This window comes from Lampris incognitus, chromosome 19, assembly GCF_029633865.1.
Source record: "Lampris incognitus isolate fLamInc1 chromosome 19, fLamInc1.hap2, whole genome shotgun sequence".
Taxonomy (NCBI): domain Eukaryota; kingdom Metazoa; phylum Chordata; class Actinopteri; order Lampriformes; family Lampridae; genus Lampris; species Lampris incognitus.
In genome coordinates, this window is record NC_079229.1 from 30,196,645 (window position 1) to 30,220,366 (window position 23,722).

The 23,722-nt window shown below is 45.9% G+C and overlaps 1 protein-coding gene across 1 annotated transcript in view; it reads right to left on the reverse strand.

Moving 5' to 3' along the window:
- Positions 1 to 23,134, reverse strand: part of LOC130129500 (collagen alpha-1(XVIII) chain-like) — a 94,181-nt gene extending 71,047 nt beyond the window's left edge. Inside the window, exons 1-2 of the mRNA XM_056299046.1 lie at positions 23,014 to 23,134; positions 22,808 to 22,884 (exon numbers count right to left, since the gene is read on the reverse strand). Coding sequence (XP_056155021.1) covers positions 22,808 to 22,884; positions 23,014 to 23,024 — 88 coding nt within the window. The 5' untranslated portion in view covers positions 23,025 to 23,134. The remainder of the gene's footprint in view (positions 1 to 22,807; positions 22,885 to 23,013) is intronic.
- Positions 23,135 to 23,722: the final 588 nt, after the last annotated feature.

Sequence of the window (23,722 nt, forward strand, 5' to 3'; positions counted from 1 at the left end):
CATCACCTAAACCACATGTTTTTATTGGCCTCACTCAGGTCCTCTCTTAAAATGAGGCAACTCGTTATTGTACTTCATCAGTCTAAATCACGGAGGTCCATCAAACTGACTGACGTCAAAGGAAACGTGGGTACAAGTGAAACGTACACACACGTACACATATGCATGCACATACATACCAGTATGCATGCACAGACACACAAACCGGCACAGACTTAACAAACAGGTAGATGCGCACGCATACGTACACAAACACGCATCAACATGCATACGTACACAGGTGCAAACATACAAAAACATGCCTGCATGTGTGAACACACTGAACGTTCCAAGGAAACCCTCACACACACACACACACACACACACACACACACACGCACACACACATTCTGTAACACACAAACACGGAACAGTTAACATGACCAACAAGACAGCTTGGCGTTTATGAAACTAAGCTACGAGTCCGGGTTGGTGAGGAAGGAACAAGCGATTATGCTTTTTAAGTACATATGAGCTGATGCCACCAGACCAACACTAGAGGGCGCCTTCCCTTCCAAGTAATCAGAACAGCAGATCGCCCACTGGTATGGTACAGATGATAACTGTTAGGAGTCCCTGAATGAGTAAACACTATCTCTCTATTCTGTTGTGTGCAGGATGTGGCCTTTGTTGTTGGTTTGGGTATATTGTTTGTTATTCTTTTTTATATTTATTTATTTTGTCTGACATCTTAATGACAAAAGATGGATTTTTAACGGACTATTCACTCTATCCATCCATCCATCTATCCATCTAGCTACATATCTATGCATGCAGACAACACATCTATTTGAGTGTGAACTTCAGGACAAGTGGCATCAGTGTGTGCAGTGGCGGATCTAGAGATTTTTCCTGGGGTGGCAAGGGGGTTGCATGAGGTTCAAGGAGGGGGGCAATGGACATTATTCTAAATGTATTATTATTCAAAACTCGGATTTCATCGAATGTATTTTGTTCTCTACTGTTTGAGATGAGTTTGGTGCGGGTCTCATTGACCTTCACCATGCATGTACATAAAATATACTTTAAAAACATATTATCTGATTTATAAATGGGGTGGCAAGACTGTGTCCCAGAGGTGGCAGCTGCCGCCCCTTGCCACCCCGTAGATCCGCGCCTGAGTGTGTGTAAAGAAAAAACAAAGCTGGGGGTGAGAAGGATGACATACATGTATATGTACTGTAGCGCACTAAGAAACCAGAACACACTGACCACTGAACTTTTCATGTCTCAATAGTCTCATAAGCCTAACAAAGTCGTATGACCAACTGGTGTAGAAGCTAATGGGGGAAGTCTATGTGCATGTGTGTACGTATGTATGCATGTGTGTTTGTACGCATGCGTGCAAGTACTTCTGCACAGGTGTGTCTGCTTGCCAGTGCATGCTGACGTGTGGATATGTCTGTATTTTTGGACTGATGCACACCAACAACCACACACATCTGCATCTAAGGCTTTCCAGATTTAGTGATTGACCTCTCTCCTTCCAATTGGAAGCTATAACAGAGGATCTAGCGGTTAGCTGTTAACCCCCATAAACCCACTCAATAAATACCTGCTGGCACTGCAAACAAGGCTTTTGATCCTTCACAGCACAGATAATCTGAGCAGGGGTTCACTTCCACATCCGGGAGACAAATTGCCGGAATGACTCCATTCTCGGTTTGTTTTCCAAGAGTTGAGGCGAGATGGGGCATTTGGGAAATTTAAGAGACCTTTCTGATCCGTTTTATTATGAACTGACCCATTTTCAGTCCATCTTTCAAGACAGTAGAAGCTGAGGTTGCAATTATTTCGTAATGCTACTCCAAGTCACATTGACTAAATTCTGTTTCCTCTGAATAAGTGCAGACCACTTGGACCATCTCCATGCTGATTCACTAAATAGTTTATTACAGGGATTGAAACAATTCTTTGAAGAGATAGGGTTCAGGCCCTTCACCTTACGCTAACCATGCATACAAATTGCAAACAAATGCTAATCCCGTCTGTGTCTAGTATTACAAAAACTAAAACACCTGTTGAAGTGCTTGGTTTGAAATAATAATAATAATTTTATTTATATAGCACCTTTCTAGAACAATGTTACAAAGTGCTTCGCAAAGAAAAAAATAGAGAGAAATAGAGGGAAATTAAAGCTAAAGTTGGGCATGTGTTGTGAGTTACAATTAGAAATGACCAAGTCAATACTGGTATCCAAGAAGGGGCATCTGAGTAGCGTGGCAGTCTATTCCATTGCCTACCAACACGGGGACCGTCGGTTTGAATCCCTGTGTTACCTCCAGCTTGGTCGGGCGTCCCTACAGACACAATTGGCCGTGTCTGCGGGTGGGAAGCCGGATGTGGGTATGTGTCCTGGTCGCTGCACTAGTGCCTCCTCTGGTCGGTCGGAGCGCATGTTCGGCGGGGGGGAGGGGGTGGGAGAGACAGCGTGATCCTCCCACGCACTACGTACCCCTGGTGAAACTCCCTCACTGTCAGGTGAAAAGAAGCGGCTGGCGACTCCACGCGTATCGGAGGAGGCATGTGTGACTAGGACGGCTCAAGAGAGTGGGGTAATTAGCCAGGCGCAATTGGGGAGAAAAAAATCCAAAAAAGAAAAGAAAATTTGCTGTCAGGAACAAACATGAGGCGTGAAGAAGATTTATTTTTATTTCTTTGGCAGAACAATTTTCTGCTGTATTGGAGGGTTTACGGCTTGGCAATCTCTGATGCGTAGATTTGAATTTTTAAGGGCTTAAAGTTTCCCAGATTTGCAATTTATGAATTATGAAAACAAAAAACATTTGTAGGGAATTGACCTCATCCTCATATCTAATTGCATTTTATTAAAAAAAAAAGAACAAGCTCTCACTCCCTCTTGCTCTTAGCATGCTAATTTGCTCAATAATTCTCTTCTCTTTCTTTTCGTTTCTTCTTGCTGTAAACTACTTCAGCCTGGGTTGAGGTCAAACGTCACAGACTCTTCTTTCTATCATTCCCATTGCAAAGCAAATTCAACTCTTTGATACAGCGGTGTCTTACATCAACCTGAAGACACAGATTTGGGTGATTTTGTTTTCGTAACCTCCAGTTCTCATCTGGTTCTGTTTCTAGTACATGTTCAAGAACCTTTATGTTTTGGTTTTTTTTTTTTTTTTGCATTTATGGTATTTGGAGGTGTTTGGGATTTTATATCTTTTTGCTTGTTCTACATGTTTTTAAGCAGTTGGAGCAATAGTGGCAGGCCACAGTTGCAAAATTAATATGGGGGAAACCTACTGAAACCACATTACATTCCCATGAAAAAGTAGGGAAGACCTAGATTATAACCTTGTGGTGCACCATGTTAACCTCAACTTTGGTGCTTTAGGGTTTTTAAAACAATTCCCCTCTATAGGGCAAAGCTGATAAAACAATGCACTATATGCCCCCCCCCCTTCTAAATCCAAACCATTACAAACACATTGCATCATCTGCTGGAAACTTGAGCAAAAGGCTTAAAAGCAGCTCTACAAACTTCATCTCACACAAGTCAAAACACTTGGAGGGGGGAATGTTCATTAGATTAAAAGCAGCCATTTCAGCATTAAAAACACAGATCATGTTGAGCAGACATGCAAGAAAAAAATGAAGAGAGGAAAGCAGAGATGATAGGAGAGGAGAGATAAGCAGAGGGGAGCAGAGGACAGAGAAGGAAAAGGCTTTATAAAGCCCAAGTTTTTTTCTCAGATATAGGTTAAATTGAATTTCTAACTGGCATGGTACTGAAAACGCTGAGTATCTTTAACAACAAAGTGTTTTAGAAATAGTGGCATAGCCTGTGCTTTTTTCTGTAATGCTCTTATGGCTGCAACCAACAATGACAGCAAACACCACCACCGCTAACACCCTTTACTTCCTCATTTTGTCATTTATTCAATATACATCCTAAATTCTGACTTTTTTCTTTGTGTTTCTCGTTTTCTTACGCCAGATTGCAAGATTTTAAAAAAGAAAAGCGATACAAGGCTTGGGGTTTCTCTCTGGTTACCCACAAACAATTGGGGAAATGGCTCTCCCTGAAAAAAAACGTAGCCTTCAGCAATATTGCATTAGCACAAACTCTGACATTGGCCTTACAAAATCCAAAGGAACCGAGTTCAGTTCCAATACCCTGGCTTGCAGGGCTCGCTTCACTGTGCGCCATTAAACCCCCGAAAGGGAACAAAGGAAAATAAGGTAAGGTAATATGAAAAACAATTGTGTAAAATTTTCCACACATATCACTCAGATTCGGATTGCCTTCTCTCCCAAAACTGACTTCTATTTACCATGATAGCCGACGGTTAGGTTGGGATCCAGAACAGTTGATTTCACCGTTGTTCTTACTGCTCAGAGGAAGCCATTGCAGAGTTTATGTTTAATATTTGCTGTCAGTAGGGGCATTTTCAACGCCTGGGTTGCCAGGTACAGCAGTTAACCCCTCGTGGTTTACAGCACCACAGTAAAATCATGAACCCCCCTCCCCCCCGTCACCTTGACTACTACGTATGTTACCGAGTTTGACTCAGCTGTTTAAGAAAAGGCGCACTGTTGGAATGGAAACAGACCAGAGTCATTTTGTTTTGTTGTTTCTGAAAGTGAGCTTAGAGAAACAATCAGTACACAGATACCGTGTTTTCCTGATGACAACACAGAGGAGACAATCACAGCAGAGCTTGTTTTTCCTTCATTTGCCAAGTATAAAAGACCTCCAAATGTGCCCTTGTATTTTTTTTACGATGGTGACACACCAGCGGAGGTGGTATTATGGAAACCAGAGCTGCCTGGTACGCTTGTGAACATCCTTGTGTTTCCCCTTTACAAAATACATTGCTCTAAATCCCTGGGAATGAGAACGTTGCCAGGTTTGACTCAAGACTTGTTGAGAGAGTGGAAGGAGATTGCTGACACAGCAGGGAAATAGATATGTTTTTGGGGGGGTAGACGTCTAAAATAAGTGTGCAGGAGTTCGGAAAGCAGATATGTGTTAAGATCCTCTCCTGTGGAAGAGGCTGTTTTGAAAGAATGAAAGCCACATCTGGATATCTGCTGTTGACCAACCGGCCACTGATCGGTGACAGTACTGAAGAATGACAGACATTCAGAAAACCGATTGTCTAAGCCATACTAACTAGTCCATTTTCACACAGTCACTGTGTCTGAATGGAACTTGAATGACAAAAAAAGAATATATTTCTTTATCTGTGTTTTAAAAATTCCCCTATGAGTTTTTACCGTCATCATGCACCGCACAGTGGTTAGCACTGTCGCCTCACAGCAAGAAGGTCCTGGGTTCAAACCCCGGGGTTGTCCAACCTTAGAGGTCATCCCAGGTCATCCTCTGTGTGGAGTTTGCGTATTCTCCTTGTGTCTGCGGTGGGTTTTCTCCAGGTGCTCCGGTTTCCCCCACCATCAAAAGGACATGCATGTTAGGGTTAATGCTCCTGTCTGTGCCCCTGACCAAGGCAATGGGAAAAAAACCCGAGTTGGTCCCTGGGTGCTGCACGGCGGTTGCCCACTGCTCCTAGCTACACAGCTAGGATGGGTTAAGTGCAGAGAAGAATTTACCCATGGGGATTAATAAAGTATATCAAAATCCTGACAGCGACATTCCCTTAGACAGTGTCAAACGCTTTCAGATGTTAAAACCATCATTAGAAAAAAAAAAAAGAGCGTTTCACTTATACATGATAATGATACTTGAAATCACCCAGGGAGCGATTATTAACCCACGATTACTTCAAGTATCTTTGCTAAGCAAAATGATCATGCTGACTTCTGTTCAAGTGCATTACAGTAACATGTGACTGCCTATATGCTTGACACTGAAGACCGCTGTGGAAATTGAAACCATAAACTTTGCAGTGATTGGTATGCTGTATGCATACCAACTGAACTGCACCGGAATACAGGGCCATTAATCACGGCTGTGTTAGTGCCCAGCTCCTTCCATTAAGCAACAATGGGAACTGAACCCTAAACTCTTGCAGTGCTGGTGCCATCCCAGCTGCACCTCACAACTCAGTAATTAATTCCATAAGGGTACGGCCATCCAATCAATTACTACAAAACAAAACAAAAACTCTTAGTTACCCTTACATTTCAGGAACTAACATTAACTAGTTAAGCAATAATGTTTGAAAACGATCCAAAATAACTCAATTTAAACCCGTAAATTCAAAATAATCGCCTCAGCCAATTATCCTTGCCCTGCTGTGCTTGTCAACTTTGGTACACAAGCCTGGAGCTCATTACAGTCTTGGCAGCCGATAGGAGTGAATGTATGCAGCTGTACGAGTGTGAAGCCGAGCATCTCAGTACGCTGCTTGGCTAAATCCAAGTTTGAAGGACCTCAATTTATCTTTGGTGAAATAAGCAACAACTTCTATTATCGTGGCTTGAGACCATTTATTTTTTTACTCAAATCCCCCTTTAAAGACACGTTGTGTGTTTTGTGAGCTTACAGGTATGAACAATAAAATATCTCTGGACCATAAGAAGCTGAAGTCACTAAAGCTGGATTCTAAATTCACTGAATCCACCATTACAGCAGGCTCAACTGAGATGTAGCTCTGCAAAAGAGACGGTGCAACAAAAAGACATAAAATGCACGCCACAGTCTTTCCTCAACAACACCGTACAGTTTTGGCTGATCTTTTTAAAAGCCCCATGAGAATGTATAATTGGCTAATTATGATAATAACAGTAAGATTTAATGACAGCCAATCATTGACTAGAATAAACAAGAACTCAATTACATGGGAGACACCACAAACAGAGTGGAGCTCCACAACACCTCAGCCTCTCAAAACATTCACCTGTCATCCCAAAACTATGGAGATGATAGTGGACTTCAGGAGGAATCCCCCAACACTGCCCCCCTCCTCCCCATACTCAACAGCACCATGTCTGTGGTGAAACCTACAGATTTCTGGGATCCACAATCTCCCAGGACCTAAGGTGGGCATCCAGCATAGACACAATCATCAAAAAGGCCCAGCAGAGGATGTACCTTCTCCACCAGTTCAGGAAGTTCAACCTGCCTCAGGAACTGCTGATTCAGTTCTACACTGCAATAACCCAGTCTGTCCTCTGCACATCCATCACTGGTTGGTTTGGATCAGCCACCAAACAGGACAGGGACAGACTACAACGGACAGTTAAGTCTGCAGAGAAAATCATTGGTGCTAACCTGCCGTCCACTCAGGACTTATAAATCTCCAGAGTCAGGAAACAGGCAGGCAACATCCCTGCAGACCCATCACACCCTTGTCACAACCTGTTCCAACTCCTCCCCTCTGGCAGGCGCTACAGAGCACTGTACTCCAAAATAACCAGACATAAAAACAGTTTCTTTCCGCGGGCTGTCATTCAAATGAACGGTTAACACTGTCAAATAAATTCAACCATTTTGTATATACTGTACTGTGCACTGTACATATACTGGTACGTTCTGTCATGTACATCTACCTCAGGCATGTATGTAAGTGACCTGCTAACATCCATTTCAGCATCTCTGATATATTCTCTGCACCACTGCACTTTAGCACCTCTTATTTCGCCTGTATATAGTCAATCCCTGTGTATATATCTGAAGAGTGTTGTGTTGTAGTGTTGTTATTCTATGTTAAGTACTCTGAGAGAGCCACAAAACCGGAGTCAAATTCCATGTTTATGCAAAACCTACATGGCCAATAAACATGATTCTGACCGCCCTCTTTGCCTTCCTGTGAAGAGATGCTGTGCGTTACCCAAGAGACGCTATGAGACAACAGCATGACAATGTACATGTACATACTGTGGTATGTAAAGAAGGCGGAGGATATTTCCCTGTTCTGACTCCACCATGTTATATGAGCTTGTGATTGCTGTTATACCGACTGCAATTGTGAAAAGCAAGCCGTCTTCAAGCTTAAGTTGCTGTTGTTGAACATTGACATCTGACAACAAAACGTGAAAGATATGTCAGTGAAAACACCTGTACTGTGTTACATACTGTGTCGAAACACAAAATAAGTGTTCGCAGAATCAAACACGGCAGAAAATGGGCGTTTTGACACCGCAGGGGGAGAACCCAAGACAGAGCAAAAACACATGGCCCACGTTTGTGAGAGATCTTTGTTCTTTGACACTATACAGTAGCAGATCCAAACAGGTGGCAGGTGGAGTGGAGGTGGATGAGTGGAGGCCAAGCCTGCCTCACAGCACCATCATCATCGGCGATCACTTGGGGTCGAGTGTGACCGTCCTCCCTCTGGGTCCCTCTGGGTCCTCAGGTGGGTGAAGAGGCCGACCCTGGAGCCACATAATGGGAGGACACCTGCATGTGACAGCTTTTTACGTGGAGTGGCTGATGCGCCAGCAGCCACCACATGGTCGTTGGCAGGGGGTGGCCAGAGTCCAATGGCATTGAGAACCAATATTGGGAACCACCCGTTGTTGCAGCCTTCATCCACCTTCCTTGCCATTGTGACCTGGAGACATCTTCCGCCAGTTCCGCCGTTGAGGTCTTTGTTGGATCACGCTTCGTCTGGAACCTCCCTCTTGACCCGTCCACCTTGGGTGACCCTACCAGGAGCCAAGCTCCGGACGGCACAGCTCTTGGGATCATTGGCACAGGCAAGCTTCACCATGGCAAGGTGGTGATCCAGGAGAAGTGCAATGGGTGTTAAATGATAATACTTTAGCCTCACATACTCTACTTTTGTGGTAATTCACAACAGAAGCATGTATAAGTACCTCTAGAGTTTCCAGATTGTAAATGTAGTAATATAGAGGAACATATAAAAAGGTTTATACAGGCCCTAAATGGAGCGGTATCCCACAGCCACACAATCTGATCCGGAGAGGGACAAAGCGGATTTGCCAGGTTTTAGGTTTTGTCAATGGCAAGGATCCACAGTCTGATGGGTTTGGGGAGCAGAAGGGAGCAAAAGAAACAAATATAATCACAGCCAGCGCTAATGAGAGGAGGCAAGAAGCCGAAACAGCGGCGGCGGTGAGCGCGCCGGCCACAAAGCAAAGTGAGAGAATGAGCTGCTGATTCTCACAATTCACAGCTTGAAAAGAAACAAGCCACCTCTGTCGTTTTAATTTCCAGTGTGGATTCACAGTCTGTAATCACAAAGGAAAACAGCACTTAGCTGGTTCACGTGCATGGGTGGAGAGACGGCCAATAAACCCAACGAACACATGGACAAGAGAGGAATTATGAAACGAGGAGACACAGAGAGAGGGAGAGGGGGGGGGGGAGAGACAGACAGACAAAGAGGGGAGGAGGGAGGGTGAAAAAGTGCCATAAAAATTGCAAAGCACGAGAGTAGAGAGTAGAAATGCTGACAAAGACAACAGGAGAAGACAATGGCTCGGTGGTTTGGGCTCCAGAATAACCGAAGTGAAATGAAATCGACCGATCTGAAAATCCAGACGAGCAGAAAGAGAAAGACGAGGCATACATACAACAGACAGATAGAGAAGAGAAGGAAGAGACAGACAGAAAGGGCGAGAGAGAGGACCAACTGCTTAGAGAGGAGAGGGAGAGAAAGGGAGAGGGGGAGGAGAGGGAGAGTAAGGTACAGACAAGAGAGAGACGTTTGCTCATGTTTATAAGCCAGCAGTAGGGGAGCAACAGTAAACTGACACCAAATCATCAATTACATTCGTGGTGGGATTTCAGAAAGTCAGTCCATAGTATGCTGTTGCATCGTCAAAAACAACACAGCTGCAAACCAGATGCATGCATACACAAACACAACACGCGCACACACACACACACACACACACACACACAGACATTGCAATTACAACCTGCCACCAACTGACCCCACCTCCCACCAGCAAATAATCCCCAGATATCCTCACTCACACACTCTTCAAGTAATACACCTCAAACACACACACACACACACACACACACACTCTCTCTCTCTCTCTCCATTTGTAAGCTTAAGAGAAAAATGTGTCTACAATTACAATTTTACGCACGTGTGAGCCCTCATACCACAGAGAGATCATGGATGGACGCCACAGTGCCTCCAATAGTCAAACGGGTGCCTCTCAAAACAAAAAGGCTATTTTTCCATCGCCGCTCTGAACACCAAAAAAAAAAAAAGGACACAAAGGAAACCCCAGAAGAAGAAGAGAAGAGGCTGTAGGCTGTGCCGGGAACCGTTTGAAGTGGAGACTCTCTTTAAAGTCTGTTTCCCCTCCACCGACCACCTGAAGCCATCCATTAACCAAGACAAGAGAGGGAGACCCCCGGACCAAAGCCGCGAGGGTTAAGACAACATGCGGTCATCCCGGCTGACCTCCGACCCGGCTTGACCTGAAGGAATGAATGACTCAACTGGAGACACTGCCGGACACGCGTTATCTTGGATCGATCTCTCTTAACAAGGAGCCCTTGACTTTGTGTTTGCGGGTCAGCAGCGGGGGGGGGGGGTGGTGGTGGACAAAATGACCTCCACGCCATGTTTTACCTTTTACCTTAGCTGTGGGCCGCAGAACGGGACGGTAGCTCAGATACACGGGTGTACGGCGGTACACAGGAACGAGGCGGTCTCAGCATTGCTTTTTCTTCATTTGGCAATACACCAAGTAGGCGTTAGCTTGATTGCTAACGCTAACATCCTCATCTTCGGCAGAAGAATCCTGCCGCAAGAGGAGATCAGACAGGCGAGGAGGAATCAGCGCTCCATTTATTTTGGAGAAAAAGAGGGAAAACAAACTTGGTTTCAAACGGGAAGTCTTCATTAATCTGTTCTCTCTGACAGCTGCTCTGTCATCAGTGAACCCCTCCTCTGACAGCAACACACACACACACACACACACACACACACACACACACACACACAAATGAATCAAATTAATGCTCAAACACACAAGCACAAGCCCATGTACACACACGTATTTTGAATTTTCCTAAGTCTCAAAATAAATTATGTCAGGACCCAAAATTATATCGTACAAAAATAGCCCGCATGGACACTTACGTAGTACATAAAAAAAACGCACGTGTGAGCACAAAACTCACACACACACACACACAAACAAAGAGATGCAGTACACCCTGTGACCTCCCATGACACTCAGATGCTCCACAGCTAGAAACAGAACATCCTCTCTCTCTCTCTCTCTCTCTCTCTCTCTCTCTCTCTCTCTCTCTCTCTCTCTCTTGCAGAACAGACACCTGCTTGTTTCAACACTATCTTTCCACCCTGACAGACACTTTCCAGACTATAATAAATTCCATGGTTTTCTCCAGGCTTCTGTGGTGCGATGCCAGGAAGCTGGTCACTCCCAGAAAAATAAACAGGCTAATTCAGCCCACTTTGAATTCTTATAAATTGCAGTTTTGATGCCCCTCTGAGCCCTTCTGACAGCGAACCGTGAGCGTTTAATTCCCCCTATGAATGTTGACTTTACATGGTGAATATTTCTTTTAACGTCCTATATAACGTGGTTATTGTTCACTGGACCGAATACACCCATGGTCACTTTTAAACACCTCCCCATGCGGTTGCAGGCATAATTTTATATCATAGTGTCCAAACACATTGCTGCAGAGAACTGAATGTAAGCAATGTACGTCCAGGTGTCCATGTAGTTTGTGTCAGTGTGTGTGACACACTCTCCATCAATGGCAATTTCCCCTGCCGTCCTTGGAGACTCACATAATTCAAAGTCTTTTGTTTTCCCGAAATTCTGCTTTACCACAGGGAGACTTCACCATGGAGGTCATCAGTCAGCTGTTGAACTTCAGCGACCCCTAGCAATGTCTTCAATATGCATTGTCAAACACAATGGGAATAAGAACTAAGATCTGACATGTCTATTCAAGTTAATATATTCATAAAGCATATTTAAAAACAACTAATTTTGACCGAAGTGCTGAAAAATTCAGGGGTGCAACAAAAAGGGGAGCAAAACAAGTGCAGATAAAACAGCATGCATGAAGAGATACCACATACGCACCTACACATACAAGCAGATCATTTCAATTCAGAACTAAGTAATGAAAACGGGTTTGGAGACGAGATTTGAACGACTCAACGGTGGAGAGTCCGTGTGTGTTCGCGCATTGTGCATGCTTTGCCACCGTATTCCCTGATCTGGGAACAGTTTACCCAAGTCTGTTCTGATGACAAAGGGTAACACGGGGGAATGGGCATCTGGTCCAGCCAAAGACAATTCCTATTACAGTGTAACCAAGAACACATAAATAACATTCCAGGTAAAAAGTCCACATTTGAAAACCCTGTTCTCCTTCAGCTATTCCTCTAATTATTTGCAAAACAAACTGAGCCACATCGTACCATGACTAACCAGACACAGGCTGACCAGAGCAAACAGACGTTTAACATGAATTTCATTCCAAAACAAAACGGTTTGAATGACATAGCATATCACAATGATTGCTGATGACCAGCAAAGAACAGTGATAAACCTTCTAAGGCAATGTTGCTACTATAAATATGGTAAAATACACGCGCTAAAAAGTCACATTTTGGACAAAAGATGTGACTCGTTTCGACGCTAAGGCTGAGAGTCTCCGCAGACATTCTCTTAGAAACCATGTGATTCAATCAAGATCGCCAATCCACTACCCGCTACCTAACCCTAAACTTAACCAAGGTAACTGTAGTTGCCGCTACTACTGCATGAAAATCTACATTTTTTGTATGCATTGCATGACATTGTCAAGTGGCCTTACTTGTTCATCGCTCGTTGGTAGTGTCGGTCACATGGTTCCTGAGACACAAACGTCATCAAGCACACAACAAAAAGAACAGAACTAGGTTAAAAACCATGTAAATGGCTGGACTGCAACTACATTTATTATACGGCTGGTTTTGCGCGACTACGTTTAAAAAGCGGCTCTATTGACATCGGTTCCGTGAACAGCCGATGACGTAATCGAACTGTTCACACCGATTCATTTTGAAAGAGCAACGGCCAATGGGGAAACCCCAACTCAGCCGTCTGACCAACGGTGAAACTCCATCACTCACTCAGGGACAACTGCATGAGTAGGGCTTGTCCCGCTGCTGCGGTCAGGCCAAAATGCCATTCATGGCAGAAAAGGGGGGTGAGACAAGGGGAAATTGGTTGTGGGATTGGGTCTTTAAAGGTAAGTGCTGTTTGATGATCCCAGCCCTTCTGTGAAGAGTTCCCATGTTCTCCACATGCTCACAAGGGATTTCCTCCGGGTACTCCGGTTTCCTCCAACAAGCCAAAGGCATGCATGTCAGATGAAGTGGAGACTCCAGATCTGCCATAGGTATGAATGGTGTGTGTGTGTGCGTGTGTGTGCAGGCCCTGAGAGAGACTGGATGTCTGTGCCTTCCGCCTACTGGGATAGACTCAAGGCTGTTGTACCACTGATTTGGATTATGTAAGAACAGATGATAAATGGTGTCTGAAATACTGTCTGCTGTTGGCATTTTTTGAGCTGTATCAAGACCATTCTTAAACAAATCGTTGTGTATTTGGGAACAGAATTGTTAGGTCAATGACAGACTGATAACTATTAGGGAACAAAATGTTTGGAATGGAACCCTTTCAAAAGCATCATAGAGATCTTGAAAAACAAGACGCAGGAAGGGGAGTCTAGCCGCCATCTCATTTGATCCCTGTCAACCAAAATTGTATCCAAGGTTGCAAAGGGAGAGAAAAAACCTCCGTCAGACCACATCAAAGTGTTAAGAAAGCAGACCAGTTGAGCATGGAGGCCCTTTGATGGCCAAAGGCTTTGATTTCAACTCAAAATGGCCGACACCGAGATAAGGAGGAATTAATGCAAGTTTAATGGAAAATACTACCAGGAATAAACAATTATCAGGAATTCATGTCGATTATGGACTCTATCAACACCATCAGAGTTTCTTGGCAAAACCATGGCGATGACAAATACTGGGGTGATTGTACAAAACTGGCACCAGAAAGAACCAAGTCCATGGACTCAAACACAGGATCCGTTTGGGTAATGCACAAGTGTGTAGGCTGTGAAAGGTTTACTTTAACGAGGAGAAAAGTGTTTCTACTCATCCTAAAATGTACAATCAAAAGTTCCTAAGCAAAAATTCCAAAATCACGTTTGCCATCCCATCGAACATGGAACTCCAAATAAAATTTGCCCTTGAATGACAAATAAAATAAGGGTGCAAAAGCAAAGGTCAAATTAACATTAGAGCATCATCATCATCATTACCTCCCCAAACACACGGAAGAATTCCATTACAGCACTTCCTGTTTTTTGATCCATTTCCTGGTTCCTTTGTATTGCTGGGAGCAGGGTCACCTACCTCCGCCAGCTCAGTCTCTCCATCAGCTGCGTCCATGAGTCATCATAGTGGCTTGTTTTCAATAGGCCATATTTAGATATCTTCTGGTCCGTTTTTCTTTCCACCATGATTCAACTGATATTTTAAGTTATGTATTAGAATGAAATTTAGTTTCTTTACACATGCAACTGGTATGATTTGAAAAGAGAACCCTAAACCTAAACTGGACTTTATAAGGCATTAAGGAACCACACATCTTAGTAAAAAAGGACTGAGATGTTAGCGATGACAACCATAAAACGACAAACATGAATTATGCATGGAAACCAAACGACCTCAAGACTATTGACTGAAGACAACCATAAAAAAAATTCATGATTTATAAGTTTGGTAAGTGAATGAAAAGAACCCTGAGGAAGCTATTCACTGCTTTTCCATTCACTCATATCAGTTCAAATGTTGATGTTAGCTGCAGCTGTGTGAAGTAAACAGAAACTATCTGGTACACAGTACAGCATTCATGACTGCTGCATGTTAGTAGTCATCAACTACTCCGAAAAAGTAGTCGATTAATCGCGGGAGATATATCATATTTCTTTCACCCAGCAACGATCAATTCTCGTCAAAAAGCTCTCAAATACAACCAGTAAAGGGTTAACTAATGTAGGCGGGACCAACATGGGGGTAGTAATGGCGTCCTGAGCAGGGAATTTGTTTTTTGTCTCTGTACTAGGGGTTTCACAGAATAGTCGACTAGTCGACTATCAAAACCACTAGTCGACGTTGTGCATAGTTGTAGACTAATTGTTCATCTGTGGTTTTAGCACTGTGCAGTAATAAAGTAGTGGCAATGCATCTACAGCAGCTGTGGGTAGGTGGACAGAGAATGAAGACACACTCCCTCTGTGTGTGTTGTAATCCGAGTTTCTCTGTTCTTTGTTTTGGAAGCCGGTGTTCTGATGATTTATGCTGCCTTGTCAAAAAATGCTACTGTAGCATGAACTGATAGCAGTCTAACCCCAACCCTAACTCTAACCTCGCTTAACCATGCGCAGAACGGCTAGGTAGCACCTATCAACAGAACATAGGTTTGGCCGAACGTTCACGTTAGCGCATTGCGCATGTATCTTAGTGCATGTGAGGTAGCTAGCATTAGCAGGATAGCGAGCAAGCTAATACTTAAGCTACATTACATGGATTTAGTTCACTCGGCAGATCGAAGAAATAGCTCCTTTCCGAGCTAAATACGTTACTAATGTTAATAAAATAACTCTATACAGTAAAAATCAATATTCCAACCAAACCGAATGAAATAACAGCCAAGAACGCGAAAGGAGAGGGGAGGTGGGAGGAATGTGAGGAGAGGGAGTTGGTTTTTTTGGTTTGGTCTGAGATGCTGGTGCTGAATATATAGCACCTTTAACATGGCATGGCATAGAAAATGATTGTTCAAACAAATCTAGGTTATCCAACAACTAAAGTTATGTCCACCTACCCACAGCACCCCCAGCCGCATATCTGCTGTAGATGCATTGCCACTACTTTATTACTGCACAGTGCTAAAACCACAGATGAACAATTGGTCTACAACTACGCACAGCGTCGACTAGTGGTTTTGATAGTCGACTAGTCCCTAGTACAGAGACACGTGGAACACACTCCTGGACTACATGACCTCAGTATGAGATTTTCAGCTGTTACAGCACATCGCTGACTCATGAAGAAATGGAATGGACAAATAAATCATGACAATTTCTCATCTCACTGACCCAAGTAACAGCAACAAATACAATAAATAAGATAAACAGACAACGAATGATGAAATAATAACACAGCTAAGTGGTGTTACAATGAGGAAAATTTGCTTTACAGACATTTCAAAACAGTCTGGACGGTGCTTGAGCTGCCTTTTGGGTCTCTGCCTGAATCAGCCAATAATTCTTAGTTTTGACTATATGTTGTTGTTTTTTTGCTCTCTGTCTGGACCTGTTCGATTATTATCGATTTCTATCTGCTCCTGTCTTTCTGTCTATCTGTCTCTGTCTGTCTATTCGTCTGTCTGTTGGACATATTTTCTATCTTCCCCTGTCCCTCTGTCATCTCGTTTATTTCTGTCTGTCTGTTCTCTGTCGACATCTACCTCTTCCTGTTTGATTCTTAATGCCTCTCCTTCTGCCTATTTCTGATATTGTCTTCCACTTGTCTTACACATATACACACACACACACACACACACACACACACACACACACACACACACACACACAATCAGAGTATTTTCCTCCCAGCTCCTGTTTGGAAACAACCGAGAAACTTTCTTCTTGCAACCCCAACAGTTCCGTGTCCTCTCTGCTTAGTAATAGAAGGTTCTGGAATCTGGAAACAGGAATTGTTTGAAATTCCGTCCATCCATTATTCAAGCTGCTTAACCTAAGTATGGTCGCGGGATCCTGGAGCCTATCCCTGCAGTCATCGGGCAGCAGACCCTGGACAGGCCGCCAGTCCATCACAGGGCAGACATTCACACCCAGAGAAAATTTAGTATGGCCAGTTCACTTGACCTAGAACATGTCTTTGGACTGTGGGAGGAAACCGGAGCACCCAGAGGAAAACCACGCAGACATGGGGAGAACATGCAAACTCCACACAGAGGACGACCTGAGATGACCCCCAAGGTTGGACAGCCCTAGGGTTCGAACCCAGGACCTTCTTGCTGTGAGGTGACCACGCTAACCACTGCGCCACCATGCCTTGTTTGAAATCATTAAAACAAACAAACAAACAAAAAACAAACATCTATCCATTATCCGAACCGCTTATCCTGCTCCCGGGGTCGCGGGAGCCGATCTCAGCAGTCATTGGGCAGCAGGCGGGGGACACACTGGACAGGCCGCCAGGCCATCACACAGGGCCGAGAGAGAGAGAGAGAGAGAGAGACACACACACACACACACACACACACACACACACACACACACACACACACACACACACACACACACACACATTCATACGTAGGGGCAATGTAGTACGGCCGATTCACCTGACCCGCATGTCTTTGGACCGTGGGAGGAAACCGGGGCACCCGGAGGAAACCCACGCAGACACGGGGAGAACATGCAAACCCCACACAGAGGACGACCCGGGGTTGGACAGCAACCAGCAACCCTGACAAGTCAGCAATCTTGAAATTCACTCAGATTAAGAGAATTATATAGAAACACAGAGCGAGAGAAAAGAGAGAGAGAGAGTCCGCTTGATATGCGATCAATCCTTACATCAATATCCACTTCATCAAGAAACTGCAGCTTTAAAAAAATCTGTTCAGCCAGCCAGTACACCAACTCGAACTGTGGGCCATTGCTAGAATAACCCATTACCATTACAGAAGCAGTATGAGTCAAACCTGGGATGAGTCATAAAACCAGCCATTTCAGTAATCACTCCACAACCACAGCGGGATGATTCACGGGACTTTCACCTCACGCAGCAAGTCGTGGGTTTGTATTAACCGTCTGGCAAAATGAGCGAGCACTTTCGGACACTACTCCGGCCATTTTCTCTGCGCCGTTAATCACGTCGCAGCCGTCGCACAATTAAAACGTGTCGGATCGACGCCGCGATTTGTGCCGTAGTGGCGTAACGCATTCGCGATTTATGACAACGCTAATAAACTGTTAAAACAAACTTCAACGTGTCATCGAAAGTTAAACGGGAAATTGCTTACATTTGTACGACAGCTCTCTCTCTCTCACGGCGTTCCTTCTCCTCTCGTCCGTCCGCCATTTTTATTTCAGCGCAATGCATGATGGTATATTGTAACGTGCATGGATAAGAAGGCACGCTGGCCCCCCTCCCCCAAGATCAGGTGGAGGGGTCCTCAGGGTAGATCAAAAATACGCAGGGGGTCCAGGACCCCAAAAAGGTTGAGAACCACTGCTCTAGATGCCACTCAAAAGCGAAACGTCCTTGTTCTCTTCACTTTGTATTGCAAACTAACGGACGTTTCCAACAGCAAAAAAAAAATGCCATCGCAAAAACTATGAGTGCTGGGGCTGTTGTGGACGAGGGTACATTTTAAAGCGTTTTGGCTGACTTGGGTATTCGACCGTATTTATTCGAGCAAGAAGAAGAAATGCAGTGGAGAGAGGCCGAGGCTGCTCCTGCATTAGCCGAGCAAGGGGGACTACGGCCGGTAGGGACCCAGCGCCGGGACCATCCAGGACCTGAGCTGCAGAGTAGAGGTCTTCACAGGTCCACCCGAACCCGAGGATGCGAGACCAAACCCAAGACCTGTATTTGCGTCTTATACGGCCAATCGAGTCCGAGAATGTGTTACACATAACGTTAACCCGGGTCTGTTTAACATTATGTGTAATACCCGAGTGACTCCCGAGAAGACCTGGCCACCATCAGACGGCGCTGGGAGCAGAGGTCATACCCGTCTTGCAGAGCACAGACGATAGCAAATTAGCAATGCTAATGTTAGCAGCAGTGGCAACCAATGAGCAATCGTTGTTATAGTTCGAAAGGGAAACCAGGGGACATTTTCTATACTATTGTAACCTATTTTTCTGGACTTGCCTGTTAGTGATTTTAAGTTCCTGTTATAAGCTGTTGCCACAGTATATGCCTTAAGCTCTTATTTTGAAGGCTGGAGAGAGAGCGGAAGTGCTGTACGCAGTGTTGTTGCTGTGGAGTTCTGTTGGGGGAAGAATCCAAATAAAGTGGAACCTCCGTATTTGGATTCTTCCCCCAACAGAACTCCACAGCAACAACACTGCGTACAGCACTTCCGCTCTCTCTTCAGCCTTCAAAATAAGAGCTCAAGGCCTATACTGTGGCAACAGTTTATAACAGGAGCTTAAAATCACTAACAGGCAAGTCCAGAAAAATAGGTTACACTATTGTAACGTGCATGGATAAGTAGACACGTTGGTCCTTGACTAACGGGTCGGAGCCTTTAGTCGACTGGTTAACGTTGTCGCTTGCGGAGTGGGAGGCACGGGTTCGCGTCCCGGCCGTGGCGACGGTCTCCCAGCCGCCGCCCCCCCCGAAGTCGCTACGTTATGTTGCCACAAATCTGCAAAGCTGACGCGAGACGGGTCACGTTTGTCATCCGTCACCATGACAGCAAGCGGACCTCCCACTAAATCCCCTGTTGGCAAGCACATTGTCCTATCATCCATCCAGTATCCGAACCGCTCATCCTGCTGTCAGGGCCGCGGGGATGGCGGAGCCCATCCCAGCAGTCACCGGGCGGCAGGCGGGGAGGAGACACCCTGGACATGAAGTTGTCCAGTGTGTCGTCATCGTGTGATCAGTGTGATCGAGGCCTGTTTGTTGTCGATATCCAATTAATGACGTTTTTTTCGGTTTTCTGATCGAAGAGTGAAGATTTTAAGACGTCACTCTTTGTACACAGAGCCCCCCCCCAAGTAACGCCCACCTCCACAAGCTGGACAGGGTTTGGAGGGATTTGGGGGTATGCGCACGCAATGCATCCTGGTCCATGTAGGCACTTCCGACCAGGACAACTCACATTCCTCGATCGATATCGCGCGCGCTGACGAATCTGTCGCTTCAACTGACTAAATTTGCCATCGACACTGATTGGACATCCACACACACCAAAAAAAATGGCGAACTTTCCCTTTAACGACCAGTGCATGGATTTTCCTGGCACGAGACACTTGTCATCCAAAAGTCAACGCCGTCATCAGCTGAAAGCATCATCCTCCAGCTTAGATGAGGATCTGTTTTTTTTCTTCTCTAATGGAAACGCAATCACCAGTCTAGTTTTCACCCACAACACTCGTATGGTCCATAGATTTGCAATCATCGTCGTCATCTTTTTTTTAATGGAGACTGATTAAAGCGAGTTCATCGATATAATTAAAACATTTGCCAATAAATGACTGTTTATCGTGTGTTCAACAGATGGCATATGCCAGGAGTGAGCAGCATGTAGATGTGTGTGTGTGTGTGTGTGTGTGTGCGTGTGTGTGTACGTGCCTATGTGCATGCATACAGCCATGAATTCGTCATGAAACTGACTGGCTGATCCATTCATTCATCCATTCTGTGTATAATGTGAAAAGTGTGGATGAACACTGACTGGCTCGTCTAACAGACCACGTGTATGTGTCGGACTTTGTTCAGCATGCAGCTGACAAATCTCGCCCAGCCAAGGCAATAAAAGGCTTGCCAGGTCTCGGGTTTTCTACATTGGCCCCAAAAAACATTAGGGGAGCGGTAGTAGAAGGACGTTAGCTGGCAGTCTGCACGCACCGAAGACGGACTGGATCAGCTCAGTTTCAGCAAAGGCACGCACCGACGCAGAGGTCACCACAGCAACGTCACTGTTTGCGAGACTATTTACAGTAGGACAAGTGCCTGGAAATATTCTTCCGCGACATCCAATCTGGCAGGAGCGCTCCGGCTTCCTCCGGCCTCCTCTTCCCCCTTTCCCCTTGGATCCATGACTCACGACAAAGCGGGGCTTAGGAGTACGGGCAGGGGTACAGACGGGCCGACAGCAGAGCGGTACAGTAGGGGAACCCGGCCAGTGAAAATCCCACTATTCCCCCCCCCCCCTCCATTATTCGCCCTTCAGTCAGAACACACTCTGAGGAAAGCCGTCCAAGCAATCCCCTCTCCCTCCCTCCCTCCCTCCCCCCCCCTTTTTAAACTTCGATTGGGATTTATTTCTTGGAGGCAAACTATTTCCCCTGGTCCACATAGCCAAGAGGTTGCTGTCCTCTTCTCTCTCGAGTCACTTTCTGCAAACCTCGCCACAGTCACGATCCATTTCAATAGCAGATCGTTCTCCAAGTTTTTTGTGTTTTTTTTTTCACAGACTTGCAGCCGGTGATTTAGTGCAGCGCGGTTTGTGTTCGTTTTCTTCTGCCAGTGGCCAACGTGGTGTTTAATTCAGAATGTCAAACCCAGGCAATTAAGCTCCGTGGGGCCACATTAGCTGGAGAGACCCTGTCATTATTTAACGGGGCCCACACAATGGTGCTCTTGTAACATGTAGGTTTTTGTGGTGATCATAGGCCGCGATATCTAAACACACACACACACACACACACACACACACACACACACACACATGAGCATGCACACACATAGGTACATGAATGCAGAAAAGCATGCATGTGTATGCTCTCTCTCTCTCTCTCTCTCTCTCTCTCTCTCTCTCTCTCTCTCTCTCTCTCTCTCTCTCTCTCTCTCTCTCATGCACACGTGCACACAAAGAATCCTAAATATCACTCTGGATTCCAGTCCGCTGACGTGAACGTTGACGGTATGCTGCCTTGTCCCTCACAGGGTCAAAGTGGAAACTAACGACACGGCGGACTCCCAACATGACTCGGTGGCAGTGACCTTCAATCCATCAACCGCAGTGCACACCAACCCACATCAGGATGGACGCGCTTGCCCACTCCTCCTCTACCCCCCCCCCTCTCTCCCTCTCTCTCTGCCCGTCTCTCCCCCACTCTCACTAATAAGACACTAATAGGCCTAATCGGCAGCACGGGGCATTAGGTCATCTACACCCGCTGAATGGCGGGGTGCAAGCCTTGTCTGGGAGCGTGCACGCTGAGGGGGTTCACTCACCGGTGCTGCTAATTAACGGAGACCAGAGTCCTACTGATGTTCTCACTGAGACCAGAGTCCTACTGATGTTCTCACTGAGACCAGAGTCCTACTGATGTTCTCACTGAGACCAGAGTCCTACTGATGTTCTCACTGAGACCAGAGTCCTACTGATGTTCTCACTGAGACCAGAGTCCTACTGATGTTCTCACTGAGACCAGAGTCCTACTGATGTTCTCACTGAGACCAGAGTCCTACTGATGTTGTCACTGATCTTTTTAAAGGTGGGAGAGAGATGAGATTTGAGCTGGAGAGAACAAAAGCCGGGGACAACGCCGTGGACCGTGCCTTGCCCGACCTAACTAACCATCATCACACTCACACACACAGCAGGTAAGCCTAATAAGTCATGGGGTCGGTTGGAGTCCCCCAAGGGCATATTAGGCATGTGTGTCAGGAGCAGTGGACGGACAGAAAGTTATGCATGCTGCACTCTGGGGGGCGTTAGCTGAACGGCAGCAGCGTCCGTGACCTCTGCTTCCTGCGGCTGACGGATGCGGCTGAATACAGAAGCCGTTGCGTCATCGGGAGATCCTCTCTCTCTCTCTAACACACACACACACACGCATGCAGAAACGTCCCTATCGTTTAAACGTGAGCTGGTCTAGTGAGGCACGGCGCCAGGTGGATCTGCCGCAGCAGTGAACACGTGTCCGTCCCGCAGGCAGGTCTCTGATCGGACGCGTTCATTCATAGTCCGGCCATTGGCTGGAAGAGACGAGGTGACCCGGCCGCGAGACGGCAAGTCAAACCACCGCGACACGAGGCGCGCGCGCGCTGGCGCGTGCCACGCCGGGGGCTGGGCGGACCGGTGCACCTACCGTCCAGAAGCTGGTAGGCAGCGGAGACACGGCACAGCCCCAGCAGGAGATATAATCCAAAGGACCAGGGGGGGACGCTGCGTAATGAAGAAATGGAGAAATGGATTAAAAACGTCGGAGAGCAGATAAAGTGCGTGAGAAAGAAAGAAAAAAAGAAGTAGTCGTGCGCTGTGCGGCTTTTGCTTTCCCCCCCCTTCCCCATTTACCGTAAAGTCATTCTCGGTGATGTGAGTTCAAGTCCGCACAAAAGTCACTCTGTTCATGTGGGATGTGAGTTGGAGCCCGCTCTGCCTCTCACTCCCTCCGTCCTTAAAAACTCCTCTCTCGCTCTCTCTCTCTCTCCTCTCTCGCTCTCTCTCTCCTCTCTCTCTCCCCTCTCGCTCTCTCTCTCCTCTCTCGCTCTCTCTCTCCTCTCTCTCTCCCCTCTCGCTCCTCTCTCTCTCCTCTCTCGCTCCCCTCTCGCCTCTCTCTCTCTCTCTCTCTCTCTCTCTCTCTCTCTCTCTCTCTCTCTCTCTCTCTCTCTCTCTCTCTCTCTCGCTCGCTCTCGCTCTCTCTCTCTCTCTCTCTCTCTCTCTCTCTCTCTCTCTCTCGCTCTCTCGGTGAAACAAAGGCAGCTTCAGTGCTGCGGGACTCGAGCGTCCCTCAAACTCTGAAATCCGACCCCGGGTCTCTCTGCGGACCACCGCTTTAATTCCCCCGCACCCCAAATACCGCCGCTACCCCTGAAGTACAAATTAAAACACCTCCTCCTCCTCCTCCTCCTCCTCCTCCTCAGTTGAACTGACCTCTGCCGCTCTCTCTGAGCTTTAAAACTTGTTATAAGGCTTTAACCGGGGGAGGCTGCCTTAAACTCTGGTGATTTTTATTAAATGGAAAGTGGTATGTCTTCTTCAGAGAGAGACAGACGGACGGACG